The sequence below is a fragment of the Pyxicephalus adspersus genome, chromosome 6 (assembly GCF_032062135.1).
Source record: "Pyxicephalus adspersus chromosome 6, UCB_Pads_2.0, whole genome shotgun sequence".
In the NCBI taxonomy this organism is placed as follows: domain Eukaryota; kingdom Metazoa; phylum Chordata; class Amphibia; order Anura; family Pyxicephalidae; genus Pyxicephalus; species Pyxicephalus adspersus.
Window position 1 is genome coordinate 89,850,512 of NC_092863.1, and position 16,922 is coordinate 89,867,433.

General features: G+C 38.7%; 1 protein-coding gene across 5 annotated transcripts in view; it reads right to left on the reverse strand.

The window, feature by feature from the left end:
- The window catches only part of PDZD2 (PDZ domain containing 2), a 211,405-nt gene that overhangs the window by 72,901 nt on the left and 121,582 nt on the right, over positions 1 to 16,922 (reverse strand). For all 5 annotated transcript variants that reach the window (XM_072416553.1, XM_072416552.1, XM_072416557.1 and 2 more), the window contains 4 exons: positions 12,071 to 12,497; positions 5,012 to 5,154; positions 3,264 to 3,396; positions 540 to 701 (listed from right to left, as the gene is read on the reverse strand). In XM_072416553.1, the coding sequence (XP_072272654.1) occupies positions 540 to 701; positions 3,264 to 3,396; positions 5,012 to 5,154; positions 12,071 to 12,497 (865 nt within the window). The remainder of the gene's footprint in view (positions 1 to 539; positions 702 to 3,263; positions 3,397 to 5,011; positions 5,155 to 12,070; positions 12,498 to 16,922) is intronic.

Genomic DNA, 16,922 nt, shown 5'->3' on the forward strand with positions numbered 1-16,922 from the left:
AGCACAAAGGTGAAGCTCTCGTTTTGCACTGGGCATAGCACCAGTTTAGTTTAGAAATCTAAGTATGTCTGCTGTTAAAGGATTTTTGTGTTTAGACCAGCAAGCATTTTATGGTGCATTGCTTGCTACATGGATGGAAAAGATTTTTTTGTGTCATATTACTCCATTGGGAACAAGCTCTTGAAATGCCTAATTCACAATCGTACTGTATCACTGTATCATTTCAACTCAATAGAAAATGCCAAAATGAGGTGTGTTTCTCATTAAGGATAATGTAAGAAAAAAATGACACTTCAGTTATCAAAATGATGTTCCATACTGACTTTGCCTTTATACCATCACCGGTAATCAGAACAGGATTTTTTCAGCTGCTAAGCTGACAAGTGTAATTGCCATAATGATGCTTAAAATGTTACTGTGTATAGTAAAATATGACTTCATGTATTATTTCCTCTTCCCTGTCCATTCCCACAAGACAGGAAAGTCTAAAGTAATTTACTGAACAATGCTTATTTTGTGGAAGTCGTACAGACACTTACAGCTAGCAGCTCTGCTGTACCGGTTCCGCATCCTTTTTCCTCTTCTCCATCAGGTTCCATGTTCTCCTTATTGTCAATGTGATTGTCCTCAGCAGAGCATGCACTCACGAGGTCTGGTAGACTTGTAGAGGGGTATTTGCAGAAATCAACATCCGTTCCATCCTTTAATAAAAGAAATCATTACAGATGTAATTTATCCCCTTTTTAGATTTGAAAACCAGCAATTTCAAACAGTAAAATGAATCTAATAGCTACTTAAGCTATCCAGCAAATGCGGCAGATTTTGTTTGATTAGTCAGGGCAAAGTGACTGTGTGCTCAGATAGGCAACCCGCTAGGCTTTCATAGATTCTAAGCCTCCTACCAGCTGTATTATTCTAACTTGCCTAAACGCTGATATTGGTTTAGGAAGACCATTTAATATGACATTCCTCCTCCAAGGTTGCCTAGATTGCAGGGCTCCTCCAGGTATCTCCCCACACATCAGTTTTTCATTGCACATGGGTATCTTGAAAACCAAGTCCCTTTGCTATCACTCCAGCTTCCTGGTATTGGATTATCTCACCTTCTACAACTTCCTACTGGTCACACAATTAAAAAGCGGCCTCACTGGTAAACTGAGAAGTCACAAAGGCAGTAAAAGGATGAAACTATGGAAGCTGTGGTTGATATTAAATTATGAGGCAGTCAAGATTTAAACACTAAACTGAAAGTTCCAGCAGATGCCTGAAGAATTATCATCATCTACAACTTGGTAGTTACATAGTTGGCAAAAAGGGTAAATGTAATAACCTCAAAAGAGCTTCTTAAGGATACATGGGGATTTTACTGGACACCATAGTGCCACTTTGAAATCACAGATCATAAATTTAATCATTAGCACTTTATTTACAACCATTAAAAAACAAGAAAGGTGAGTATTACACGTCATACCCAGTACATATCCAATAATAAATAGTAAGTATTTAAAAAGCTCCCAAGGCTCCAGTTTACATTTATAGGTGTCTGATGATTTTACTTAAATGACATATCTTAATTCCTATAAAATGTGTCAAGTATAATCAGGTTCTATAATATCAAAATGGTACTAGAGTGTCCAGTAAAAATCCTGTGTTTCATTAAGAAACCTGAAGAAGCATGCCCTATGGAACTAGAAGCACCATTAAAGGTAAGGTGACCTCACAGTTTCCCATCCATACTAACACAGTTCAGGATAACCAGATAGGGAGTAACTTGATCAACCCTAAAAAATTGGAAACTTTATAAATACACAGTAAAGGGAGGAGCCATTTCAACCTACACAACAATGGGTGTGACGGAGATAAAATAAGTTTAGCGGTTTATCCTATAATTGCACCAGTGAGAGTAAGACTTGACTTTACTGCAAAACATAGTCTGTTAGCTGACATTTGTTAATGACTTGAGTGCTAAATTATACCGAAAATTATAGAACGATTAAGTTATTACCACACCTGATAGTTAAACCTGTCAAATATCTAATGGAAAGCATGTTGTCCCTGTCCAGAATAATCTGCCTATTTCCTAATTGCTTTAAATATGATTAAGAGGAAACTGGCTATTAAAAGGAGTTGTAAAGATGTCATAAATTATTTATATCATAAATACAATGATGTTCCATTCTATAAACACCAAACTGTATCACTACTAGATAAAATTTGATGAATGTGTAGCAAGAATAACAAGTCTCCATAAATACATTTAAAAAATAAAAATAGAAAAAGTGCACAGCACCTAAGGATAGTCACTGAAATAGATAGATAAGGTGCAGCAAGCAGAAAGGCAGCAATGTGACTGAGTTCTAGCCCTGCTTAATTTCATTAAAAAAAGGCATACTATAAGGCAAAAAGTTTGTGAACACATGACCATCACACCCAAACTTGTTGAGTTTGTTGGTCATCTCTTTCCTAAACCACTTATAATGGCATTTCTCTCTATTTGCAGATATATAACAGACTCTGATCACCAGGGAAGGCTTTCCACAAGGTTTTGACGTGTCTAGAATTAGTGCCCATTCTGTTAAATGCATTTGTGATATGTACTGGCATTGGATCAAAAGATCAATTTAGTTTTCAATCAAAGTTCCAAGTCAAAGGCATTCAGTAGAAACAAAGTTTTGGCTCTGCAGGCCATTAAAAGAAGATATATCATTACATTTTAAACTTTATATTAAAGGGTCACTTTCTTGGGGAGGCTCCTTCTGGGCATGCAAGATTGGGCAAGTGTAATCAAGGGGCTATCTTTGAATGTAAAAAAAAAAAAAAACAACAACAACAAAAAAAAAGAACACAATACAGTAAGATCGTCACTTCTTTCCAGAGTGAGCTTGGAACGAAGAGGGAAGTCAAGACAGTGCGGGACTCGCTGGGCTCGGTATATAAATTGACCAAAGGCATTTCACAAATAAAGGTATGCGAGTTTTTTCTTTTTTAGCACAAGTTCTGCTTTAGGTTCCTTCCCACCAAATTTTTCAAAACATGTAGCTAGCTTTGTACACAGGGCTATGATGGCATTTTCCAAACTTTTGCCACAAAAGTCGTAACCACACATATGCCACATATTGATGACAGCCTCTCGATTGACCAGAAGGACTATAGTTCTAAAATGCACTCAAAGACTTGCCTTGGAAAAACTACTGGATAAGTATCCAGAAAGGTCATTTTTCAAAGACTAGAAAGTATGAATTATGGTAACATTTGGTACCTACCCTGCTGGCCACCACCAGCTGTACCAGTCCACTTGCAGCCCGAAGTATGTCAACAGCTTCTTGATGTGAAAGGCCCACCAGTGACTGACTATTGATCATTAGGAGCTCATCTCCAGGTTTTAACCTACCATCCCTGAAAACACATAAATAAGAAAAGTTATAAATAACAGTTTACAAGGGTGTACCGTAACAGATCTAGATTTATATTCACAAAGCTACTGCAAAACAGCAAACAAACCCTATACCTCCAAAAGTAAAACAAACATATATACTTATCTAGCTGTTCCTTTGTGGGCACACTTGCATTATATGCATAACTGTATCATACAATGAATCTTAAAGAAGGCTGTGATGCAGCCATAAAGGCAAGCATAGGCAAAAATGTTATTTACCAGTTTTGCACGTATGCTCCTTGCAGCTCATCTTTTCCATATTAATGAAATACCATACTTGTTCTTGTGGGTGAAAGAAGCTAATCTGATACAGGCATAACTTTTCTTATGTGAGAGTTGACCCCTATATGACTGGTTATCCGGTGACAAAGGGGGTATTCAAGATGCAATGGAAGGGATGAAGGAGGTATCAAAAACTGTAGGTGAAGCAGGAGGATCCATGCCCCATTTGGTCATCATGTACAGCTTCCTCCTTATCAGGGAGAACAGTGAGCAGCACAATAGTAACATCACCAAATCCCACTAGGCTAGAAATTAAGTCCAGCAAAACCTTAGATGAGCTCACACTGCAGATTCGCTGCTATGAAGCACCAAGGGCACAGGAAAATCACAGCTATTTTAGGAGAAATTCAAAAGAAAAGCGGTCTAGATGGTGGGCAAAAGCATGCCATAACAATTACAAACTTCTATAATGTTTTCTGTATGTTGCTACCCTTTTCCTGACCACCTCTACATATAAATGGCTAAATTCTGAAAAAATCTATAGGGCAAGCGGCGTGTGAAGGGGGTATTTGGTGGGGTCAAAAGACTTTCTACATATAAACATATAAAATGTGAACTTTCTGCATCTCATGCACCATCTCTAAAAGTGATTGAAACTAAAAGCGGGTGCTTTATTTAGACCCTGTAACGTTGTCCTAAACCAGGGGTGTCAAGCTCAAATACACAGTGAGCAAAAATGAAAAATTTGGACAAAGTCGCGGACCAACCTTAATTTATTGAAAAAATATCTACAATTGAGGAAGGTCACTAATAAATGAACGAGGGGGGGGCACTTGTGGGTCCTGATTGACGCGCCAACAGAGCATTCTGGGATTTGTATTATTAGCGGTGTATGCACGGTCCACCGGCGGGCCAGCTCTAGCAGACATTTGGAAGTTTCTCGCGGGTCAACTATAATGACAGTGCAGGCCAGATTTGGCCCGCGGGCCTGAGTTTGCCACCGCTGCCCTAAACAGACAATTTGACATGTTCTGAATACAATTAAAAGATTGGGGTTGGTCCAGCGGTGATAGGTGGATGTTTTGTCTGCTAATACTTCCTAGGACACATCTGTCAGTCTACAAGTGGTTTAAAGTTCCCACCTTCTGAAAAAATTCCAAGTTGCAGTTCGCACACCTGTCCGAGCCCTTGAACAAACTCAGTACCATCTAGTTTGGTGGAACATTTATGCTTGCAGATGGGCAATAAGCTCTGTGGGCCCAGAGGTTTTTAACGTTAGGACAGTAGGAGAGCACAGGAAAGGTAGGTATCAACATGTTAATAGGTTCACTTAGAAGAGAGGAATATAAATACCTGTCTGCTGAGCCACCCTCTTCTACATGAGCAACAACAATTCCATGAGGAGACCTTTTGGAACCCCGGCCGCCAGTAATCTGTATCCCAAGCCCGTCTGCTCCCTTCTGCATATGCATCTTCCAGATACAGCATCCTTCACGCTGAAAGAAACATCATCATGGTAAATTTTTTAAACACAGTATTTTTTTTTAATATTTCACCAGACATGAGCATAATGGTTGCTAGTTGCCTGGCTGTGTTAAATTCAGATCTCTTGATCATGATCAATGACTTAAGCTCAACCCACATGTTACAATCCAATTGTACTTTAGATCTACCAACAACTATACAGCTAAAGCCTGCTTGTATGGGTACAAATTGAATAGATAGATTAGATAAATCTTTTATTGATTTAGTTAATCTAAAGCTGATTGCACAACGATTTTAACATGAATAATGACCCAAAGAACTAAAGCTATTGAATTAGCATATCAGCTAGCATCTTCAAAATTAATTCTTCAAAAGTTAGATGGGGCAGGTTTATTTTTTCTTAGTGTAGATGTCTTTTAAGATTTCCAACATTAAAAAGTGCAAAAGCAATGGTAATAATAATATATATACTGGTTACAAATAAATATTGAGTAACTTTCTGTCCCAGAGACATAAGAGGTGAAATTCTTTTAAACATCAAGGAAATCTTCTTTTGGATAGCTGTAATTATAACCAGTGTTCTCATTGTAAGTTTTCCCTTCACTACTTGTTCCAGTGACAATGGTAAAGAAATTCTCATGTGGACATCTATATGTGTTCCTTGGTACAGAAGTGATAGAAAATATGACCAATGTGGAAACAACCAAAAATAAAGCCAAAGGTTGAAAAGTGTATCGAAAAAACGAGGCAACCTGAAATCAAAGTATGCAAATTTGAATTGGTCACTAATTTTCAGTTGCTTTTGTCTCTTTTAGAGACATTACAAAGCCTGTAGTACTGCAAAATTCAGAAGATACCCGTTCATCCTGCTAGTCTTCCTAGAAAACTACTTGCTGTCTCTAAGTAGCCAAGCTAGCCACACATCTTTGCTAGCCACACATCTTTGCTAGCATGGTCAGTTTGTATCCTCCCTATTTCAGACCTAATGCATGGTGTACCTGAAACACCAAAATCAAAATACACCAGCTACAAACCAAAGACAAAATCCTCTAACAGGTAGTTTCTAGGAATGTCAATCATCCCTGTATGCCCTCCTACATACATGTCTGTGGATGCTTCAAATGCCCCCTGCGAAAAAAACTCCTGGGACATCAACTGGAACCATGATTGTCTTCAGACTTTGACTGCTTTGTGGAGTGAAAAAAAAAAAAAAAAAAAAGGAACCAAGCTACATATAAACCGGTCTCTTTACAATCTATATATTGTACACTGAGCTGCGCATGCATTCCAGAATAGTTGGCTGCTGGAATAAATGAACTCCTATGCATTACAGTTATGGCCTGACCATAGGCAGCTGAAGACCCAAAGAGGACCGGGTGAAGATGTCCACGTCAGCGAAAGAGGGAGGAGAGGTGGGTTTAGTCAAACAATTACAAATAGGCAGGTACGTTTGTTTTATCGCTGAAGTCACATTGCCTGCCCCCTTCTGCAATAAGGAACCTGCCAGGTCACAATTATTACATTTTTAACTTTAGATCCGCTTTAAATCATCCAAAGTCATGAGTGACCAGGGTTTAGATCAGTCTCGGTATATCACAGCAATATGCCCAGCTCTGTCCCGCTGACTGATTAAGAGTAGGAGTCATATGCCTTTAATAAAATGTTTCAGGTCAAACGCACAGCTCTACAAAATGATCTCATAAACACCAACTTTAACAAGCAAATGTCAAGCAGTGAAAGATTCTAAAACGGGATGCTAATTAATTTGCAGATTGCTAACAGTAATAACGTTGGGTTGAAGAGAAAGAGTAACATCTACTAAAAGAGATTGCTCAGTTTTCAAGTGGATTTAGACAGATAGGTTAGAGTAACGCCTCTGTGTGAGAGGTGTGAGTGCATTTTTGATGCATTTTATTTACACAGCCATTCATTCCTATTGAAGGTGTGTTTTATGTAAAGCACAACAAAGATTGAGCAAATGGAAGATGGCAAAATAAAATAATAGAACGAAAGAAGATTCATTTAAATACATGAAAACAGAAAAGGCCTTGGGTCACAAGATCAGGAATTAGTTCTAGCGTGCTGAGAGAATAAGATATCAAATTTAGCAATACCAGCCATACACTAAAAGAATGATCATGTAAGTGCCACTTAAATAACAAGGAATAATTGCAATAACATTGCAGTGAAGAACTCCCACCATATTATTATTAAACAGGATTTATATAGTGCCAACATATTACGCAGCGCTGTACATTAAATAGGGGTTACAAATGACAGACGAATACAGACCGTGATACAGGAAGAGGAGAGTACTCTGCCCTGAAGAGCTTACAATCTAGTAGGTGGGGGAATTACTACACAATAGGTAGGAAAGCTTGAAAAAATGGGTTTTGAGCGCTCTTTTAAATGAGCAGAAAGTAGGAGCAAGCCGAATAGGACGAAGAAGACCATTCCAGAGAGTCAGGGCAGCTCCAGAAAAGTCTTGGAGATGTGCGTATGATGAGGTTATGAGCGAGGAAGTAAGTTTTAGGTCTTTGGAGGAGCAGAGAGCGGCTGGGGTTTTTTTTTTTTTTTTTTACCAGGTCAGAAAGGTGAATGGGACAAGAACTGTGGAGGGATTTTACAGCAAAGCACAGGATAAAACAGAACTCTAGCATATACTATAAGTCACATGCATCTTATTCATGCATCTTGTATTCATACCCAATAATAAAAATATTATATATATTATCTATATCGCAATATATATAACACAAATATGCACAGTGCCTTCATATCAGGGGTAGATGAGGAATCTTTATGAAGAAACCAGAGGACAGGTATAACACTATTAGGCACACAGCGAAATACACCAACAAGTTGGGAGCATCTCAGAAATAAGGGTGTCCCCATCCAGGAACCTACAAAGCAAAGCTAAAACCCATAAACACCATTCCTAGTTATGTACATTTGGAAATAATGGCTACAAAATATCTGTATCTGTGTAGGAAACCAGAAGACTTTGGTGCACAGTGGGCCCAGACATGAATAATCTGCATGACTGCTCCCAATATGCTGAAACAAGGAATATATTACTTTATTTTACAATTTGTGATGACAATATTAAAATATGCAGATATAATGTATTTTATGATGGCTGCTTCACGCAGTATCATCCGTTTTTATATCTTTTTGGGTCATTCTGGCCCACACCAACCCATCTGGATATTATTATTGTAGCAGAAGCCCTCCATAGAAGCCAACACCACTGATTATGCAGTTGGAAATAAATGGATTTATAACATTAGGCTATATCTTCTGTAAAAAAATATTTTGTTTTTTCAATTAGCCCAGGGGAAAAAAGAAAGAATAATCTCTATTTTCATTTAACAGCCCTGCAGGTACTTAGCATCAATTTATGAATGACGATGCACAAATGTACAAATTCATGCACTGGTGCAAATTCTTGTGGCGAGCACATTCTGTTAAACAGTGCTCCAGAAATAATAACCAGCAGTTTCTAGCAGCTAAAAATCAACACAGAGCTTTCTCATGTCACCACCATATTAAATATCTTTACTTGACAAATGTGACATTTATAGTAATCAGCCTGATGATCTTTCTTAGCTTAGACCATGTCTCCTTACTAATGAGCTGTCAATGTGTTAATGCCGTACCACACACGAGAGTACAGTAAAGCCAACTGCTGAATGGATTATTGAATTGCCAAGCCCTTCAGGAATTCAGAGTATGGTGACTGCGATGCCCTCATAACACACAGCCCTTTCTATAATCTGCATTCCAGGAAAATTCAAAAGCACTTCAAACAAAGAAAAGTATCAATCTGTGGAGTCCATTAACAAGACTATGAAGGAATTCCATGCATTTGTAATTAAAGCATGGACATGATTGACATCTGCTGAACCAAGGTTTAGTATTTCTTTATTGTACTGTAACATACTGTAAAATAGGCTAGATAGCTAAAAGAAGAAGCCTAGACAAACATGTTTCCCAAGTTTTTTTTAAGCGGAGGATCACAAATTGTACAAGAAGAGGCATGGTGAAGGAGCATCTTATCCAAAATTTGGGGCTCTCAGCTTTCCCAAAATCCCACAGCAAGTCCTTTAGTTTTTTTATAAGTCATGGTTCCATAGATGGAAGACACAAAACAAATATAGATATTTTTTTTTTCATTTTTACAGTGTAGAGGAGGATGAGGGTCCAAGATTAAACCCTGGGCAGGATTTACTTTTAAATGGTCCTACAACAGTTTTACCTACAACCTAAAACAAGAACACAAATGCAGCCTTCCCCTATCTAAAAGTGTACATCTATTTCTGTATTCTAAAAACGTCAAAGTGTTAGAAAAAGCTACCAACCTTTGATGATTCCCGGTGTCTGACCAGATTAAAGACAGCTTGTTTTCAATTTTTTTTGCATTCCTTGGTTCCTTGCTAGAATACAATACTTGAGGGGACCATAGATATGCATGGGGTCGACCATATTCTTAAAAGTACGTGGAATAATTTAGTTGGAAATATTATGTAAGTAAGCATAACAAATTATTATTATTATTAAACAGGATTTATATAGCGCCAACATATTAGGCAGCGCTGTACATTAAATAGGGATTGCAAATGACAGACTAATACAGACAGTGATACAGGAGGAGAGGACCCTGCCTTGAAGAGTTTATAATCTAGTATTTTGTATATATGTGATTGTAGCTCTCAATCGGTTTCTGAGGAAGTGGACTTGTTCCATGAAACGTGTGGAGCAAATCAAGACAAATGATTGGGATTGATGTTGTTTTTATATATTTTTATTGTAACATGATTGTTAGTTATTTATTAAAATGGTTGTATAAAAACTGTTTTATATAAAATTCTTGCATTATAAGTCCCTTTGTTTGATAAAATAAATTGTACAAAGTGTCAGCAGAAGAAGCAGTAAGCAACACTATTCCTTGGGCTACTTAAACATGACAATATGCTGCATATGGAAGCGTTTCTTGCTTATGCAGTAATAGTCAATTTCAACCAAATCATCCACATTTCTGGGATTAAGCCGTTATAGGAGAAATTGGCCTTTTTTAATTTAATTAAGTTGATTAATTTATTGCATGTGTTTTTTTTAAATATTTTTCCCCATGGGGTCTAGTTAATGAACCCGATTCAGCTCCCCAGTGCAGCTCTGCAGCTCCAGATTACTTAAATTAGTGATCCACTAAAAGCTGTAATCATCCTTTAAAGAGAAAGAAGGACAGATCTAGGTCTGCCCAGGCTCCAAAATTACCAGTAATGGCTGCGATGACACACTAAAAACAGAAACCCCTGTGCTATTCCAAGATTTCATTTTTTAAGGGCATTTAGGGGGTAGAAATACTTGATGTATATACAGTATATAAACTCCACTCAGCTCCAGGCCTCCCTGTGTGTACACATCTTCAATACACAGATGTGTCAGAATTTCTGGGACATATTATTCAAGTGCTGGGGTATTAATCTAAATATTTAGGTACTTGTCTGTAATTTTACCTAAAAGTCATTCATTATTTAAGGAACTGTTTAAAAATTCCAAGCTTACTCATTAATGTGAATCTGTTGCTAAACTAAAATTCTCAGTAAGAGGGTTATTAGTAAAGAAATAAAAGAAAAGCTTACTTTTTTGCAATCAAACCAATGTGCTCAGTGGTCCCTCTTGCTGACCTCCAAAGAGACAAAGACAAAGAGTTCAGCAGGAGATCTGCATTCTCAGGGTTGTCAGTACTGCAGAAGACTGGGGATTTCATATCAATGGAATGTCAATCAGAGGTTCAGGCAGATGGAGAGGTTTTAAGGTACAGAAGAGTTTATTACTTTATTCACAAAAGGCTTTAGTTTCTAAGGAATGATAGGTACAGCAAGCAGATACAAACTATTCCTAAAACAACCTTCAGCTCCTGCCTGGGAATGGTAAGTATAGATCTGCGGCTTTAAACAAGGCAGGAATGGGAATTTTTACGAATCTCCAACCAACATTAAAAGCATATGCCTACTTTTTAGAAATATTGTGTGTGTCCTGTTAGTCATTTGTTTCCTCCTCCCATCATAGCACAAAATGTTAGCCCAGTGTTAAACTAAAAGACACAGCGGAGGCCAACTTGTCCCCCTGCCTTAGGCTACGTACACATTTGTAATGCTTCTCGTCCGATAATCAGCTCAGGGCCGATATTGGCTGGGAATCTGGCGTGTGTACAGCGTCCATTGCCTGAACGACCGTCCTGGCTGATCCACGGACGATGGAAGACGAACGATTGTAATGGAAGCGAAGGTGGGGAGCGTGCAGCGGGATGCCGCTCCGTCGTTTCCCCCCTTTCCATAGAGCAGAATGGTGCTGTATGTACAGCACTCATTCATACATCGTGCAGTCCTTAGTCTTTGGAAAGGATTGTGAAAGATCCTTTCCAACAACAAATATTGCACGTGTGTACCCAGCTTTAGTTTGCCTGCCGACTTGATCCTGTCTTCATTATCTAGACAGTCTCTGGTTTCGAACATGCATGTGGGAATGGAGGTCAACATTTTAGACTTCATTGGCTGCAGATATGTTCCAGGTCTATGATTTGCAGTTTAATATATATATATAAACGTTTACAGATTTTGTTTAAAGGATGCTTAAAGTATATGTATGGGTATATATATATATATACATACTTGCCCATGTTTTATTAAAGGGAAGAGTTCTGTATTGCAAACATATTTTGTTCTTCGGAAAGAAGGTGTATTTATTGGGTTCCTTAATAAATACAAAATAGTAAGTGAATGTTGTCACCCTAGAACTAGAAATATATTCCAAGCAGCATCACCAGATGAAAAACTTGGAATTGGGCTTTATATTGAATATATGAACATTTTGTGTTTTATACGGTCATCCCATCACAGTACTATTAAAATTAAACTTTACCTGTGCAGGGGAGTCCACTGACTTAGACGCAGTCCTTGCAGCCTTTGACACGTGGTATTCGCACCTCTCCTCATCATAACTGCTGTAGGAATCTTGTTTTATATGACCATCAGCTCCAGAGGCCATCTCACTAGAGTTCGCTCCATCCACCTCCATGGGTGTGCACTGGTGGCTCTCATGAGTGTCCTTTTCCCCCTTATTTTCTTTGCTCTCTTTGCCCACTGTCCTGGAGATGACACCGAACTTCCGGGTCCTCTTTCCACTTTGTGCCACCCTGATGCTGGGCTGTGAGGTAGAATTGGTTGCTTTGGGTTCACAAGTGCTGCTGCGGCCGCCATTGGAAGGTGGAAGAGGAGCTTTGCGTTTGATGCGGCGCAACATGATCAGGTAGATAAATCCGCCATTCCAGCACTGCTCAGCCAGGTAACTGAGAAAAATAAAAAGGAAAGAGGTGATCAGATTTCTCAGTCACTCAGTAAAAAGGCAAACAAACATATTACCCCCCCCCCCCCCCCCGCACTCCTTTTCCACTAAAATATTCTGCATACTATCAATGCTACTTTGCAAAACTGCAGTAAACCAATAGCTGCAATTTAGAGGTCAATTCAAGAAGTCAAAGCAGTTGAAACGAGTAATAGTGATCGAGGAACAAGCACCCCTATTACCCATTTTGGGGCATTCTAGACACATGAGCAACTGCTTGTGTTAGCAGCCTTAAAAATGGTACCAGGCATCCAATGCAACCATATGGTAAATCGACTGTCCATTTTACAAGCCCAAACTCAGAAAGTGAGAGGCCTCATGTGTTCATTACATGTGGTCAGGCAGTTGAAAGGGCAACACGTCCTGAAAACAAAAGTTGGTGCTGGAGTTCAGTCTTATACAAAATACCCCATTTAGAATACATTGTTATTTCATATCATCACAAGACGTATTAGCGTAAAATGAAAGCTTCTTGTAGACATCAGGGATTATAACTCTAGTTATTGTAACTGTTTGGGCACTCCAGCTATGGAGCTACTATAAACCCAGGAATGCATTTTGTGGAGTATTGCCACGGATAGCAATGTAACCTGCGAAGGAAGTGTGTGCTCCCTGCCCTGGCCCAGATGAAAAACAAATGCATCATATTTAAAGATAAAAAACACAGAAATGTTTATTAATAATATAAAATATATAATTCTTAAGTAATAAATCTCTCTTTGTATAAATCTTGGGCAATCACCTGGCAAAGCAGCCTTTAGACAGGGTGAACGAGGGGCAACTCTCACCAATCAGCTTTAACTGTTTGCACATCACTCTGAACATAAGACACGTAGAGCTTGCCGATTGGGAAATCGAGCACTGAGATAATGGCATCTCTGCTCCCTCATCAACCAATCATAGCCTTGGCCAAGCACTGGAGAAAAGTCAGGTCGATGTATGGTATCTGAAAAGTTGTCTGGGTTGGTCGGCTGGAACCACAGAATTTTTCGTAACCACATTGTAAAAAAAATTTTGCATACATTGCACCCAACAAATATCTGATATGAGCGGACAACCATATTGTTGTATGGTTAAATTATTGCGATACAACATATCTTTATCACATGTATCAATAAATCGACCAAATAGGTTTCTCCTAACAGCATGCACCAAAGCTAAAATAAAGTGTTTCCCTTAGAGTTCTACTTTCAGTCCTGTTCAGATTCAGCATCTGCCTTTCCTCATGAAACATTGAACAGCAATCACAATTTCTAAATAAAGGCTCCCTTTATCCTAAAAACAACTCTTCTTTATGAACGCAAAACACAGGCGAGCCTTTCTGTCATTTCTCAAGTCCGGCTCCATTCCCAGGGTCTTTTTTGCGCAAGGAAATGGTCTATTATTCTCTATGGCAGCCTTGACATGACCTATATAGAAGCCAGATCAAATGGCATTGTGGGGAGTCTATAGCAGGGAACTAGGAGAAATTCCTGTACAGTTGAGTTAATTGACCCCCTGTGCCTAAATGTGAACCTTTCTGACCCACCTAGCAAGTGATCCTAACCAGAGGATAGAAGGTTCCATGAGACCCAGGATATTCCCATTAACTTTTACACTGCAAGCTAACACATGACATTCAGACCTTCCAACATACAGCGCCATTCTAAACATTTAATACAATTATACATTGTGAAACAGGAGGTGCTGTCAGAAGAAAAAAATGGACTTTGCTAAACAAAGGGCTTTGAGTTGAACTACGACCATTTTTTTGGATAGGAGTTGTGTAACAAGCTAAGGATAACTATTTTATAAAGCTGAACTACAAGCAAAAAATTAGTACACACAAAGCTGATTTACCTCCAAGGGATTGTAGTCATTTTTATTATTTCTTTTATTCTTATAGAGATTTTCCTCCCTTACGGCGTACATTTGCACAGTAAAGGAGAAAAAAATGGATTTACTCATTGTTCTGCTCTCGTCTATCAGCATGCTCCTTCCACTGCAGCTGATTAGCTATTTGGCCTCTTCTAGTCTAAGCTCTGCTGTGCAGGGAGCCAATAATAAGTCAGATTCGGGATCCTACAATGTTTGCATTTTAAGGGTTACATTTATTATGTTTTAATGGATGCAAAGTTGCAGTAGTTTGTGTCCTAAATGTTTGCCTGGTGGTCAGCTTCAAAGCCTGGCTACCTTCACAAACCCGTTCCAGCCACCCCCTCTACATTCCAGTCTCAGGTTTTGACTCTTTCATGCACAGGAGCCAGGGTCCTTCTTCATATACCACTGCCTATGTGAGATAATCTTATTTTGCATTGACCTTTCAGTTATGGGGTCCTTATATGATCCAAAAGATAGGCTGATGCGATTAGAATACCTCTTCACCATTAAAGATCCTTTGGCGACGTTCATTGAAACCCCCATCATGAAGAATAATAAAGTGAATCCATGCCCAGATGATGCATGCTATAGTTTTGTTTTTTTTTAACATACTACTAACAAGCAATTTAAAGCAAACCACATATCACAGATTCCTCTTTTGTGACAGTAATAAGCCCCTCTCAAAAGAGACCAAATCTAAAAAGTAAAATGGTGCGTCTACTTCAATCCACACCCAGTCACTTCTGCCCCGGTGAAAGTATTAGCGGTGTTATGACAGGCACTCTTCTGCTCTATGTACACAGTCATATCGTTGTGTTCGGTGGGTGTAGACTAACTATCCCTGGCAGAACATTATAGGATCACGCAGTTCTCAGCTGAATGTAGGCACATGCAGACTTGGGACACACCAGAGGAAAGCTAGATCTTGGAATACACAACCAAACAACCCCAGGCACTTGGCAGCTCTTTATTGAATAAAGATTTCCCATAATCTCTACATTGCTTATTTAATTAGGTGGATTATAACACAGATCTATCATTCAATTCAGTAAATGTCCCAGGAACAGGGAGTCCCCGTAAGAGTCATAGCTAAGAGCTCCGGAAATAGAGTAAGGTCCAAATACTCCTATAATGTAGTATATGGTATCACAATAATATAGAAGAAAAGAAACAAATGGTATATAAGAAACAATACACAAGTAGCATAATAGCCTGTCCATTTCCAGTTGCATTAACCTGTGATTCATAAACTATATAAGACAAAATATCACTTCCACACCTTAGCAATAGTACCGGTTTTCAATGCTATACGTGCAGATGGTCTCATGCAAACAAATGACTCACTGATGTTCCCAAAGCCAGTTTAGCACCTACAGTTCATTAAGAAACACTGCTTGCAAAGTCTTAGGTTTACTTACTATTTAGCATTTCAGTTCCTGTGTGGCCATAGCTCAGTAGGACTGAACGTGGAGGAACAAACTACCATGATACAGTGAGTTGTTAATCCTCATGGAGTTGTTGGGTGAAAACTATGCCATAGTAATAGTTGAAAATTTGTAAAGCCCAGCTAGGGACTTTTTTTTTCCCTGGAGGAAAACTAAAGACAGAATGAAAGTGCTGAATATTTTGGCCCCTGGGAAGCATCACCAAGTCATGCTGTACTAGCTGGGTACTAATGCAGAGAGCAGTGCCCATGTCACCATGTCACTGCCACCCTCTGTATACTCCAAGTCACCCACCACCGGAATAAGACACAGAATAAGGGTAATTAATATGAAAAGTGTTTATATCTAAAGAGAAGATAAAATTATCTATATAAATTTCAAGGTTGGCCCGTGACTTTGTCCAAGTTTTTAATTTTGGCCCTCTGTGTACTTGAGTTTGACACCCCTGCTCCAAAGGAACCCTGGTTGAGAAATACCTAGAGCGGAAACATAGAGCCTGCAGCTGAGAGATTTCCAATCACCTTTTGTTCCAATGCCATCTGTAAAATTTCAGATTTTCCATCACTTTCTTATTGGTAAATCTCAGCACTGAGACACAGACGGCAATAAAAAAAAAAACTGGCAGAGGTTCTGACATTTGCTCTTTCTATCTAAAACTAAAATAAATGCTTTGGCTATGGATAGGTTCTAGAAGTCTTCATTATGCAATACTTGATGATGATGATTTCAGCAGATCTTGAATTTTCTGCCTTAAATTAGTCTGAAATGTAAAAAATGTAACACTGTCACTTGTCCAGTTCATTCTTCCAGCTTGCTTTATTTTCACTCCGGATCAAGTGACACATAAACTAAACAGGTAGAAGTCTGGTGGAGAAGATAAAGCCAGGCAGACAGATGTTTCAAGCCTCTTTGGGCTCTGTGTCAAAAAATTTCTAAACAGTGCAGAGAAAACAGTCCAGGGAAAGAAAGTTGGCAAATGCGGGTAGGTATGAACACAAAGTGACTTCATCGGAAGATTATTTGTTGTGATCTTCCAAACTGTCCAGAAGTTCATATGAAAGTCA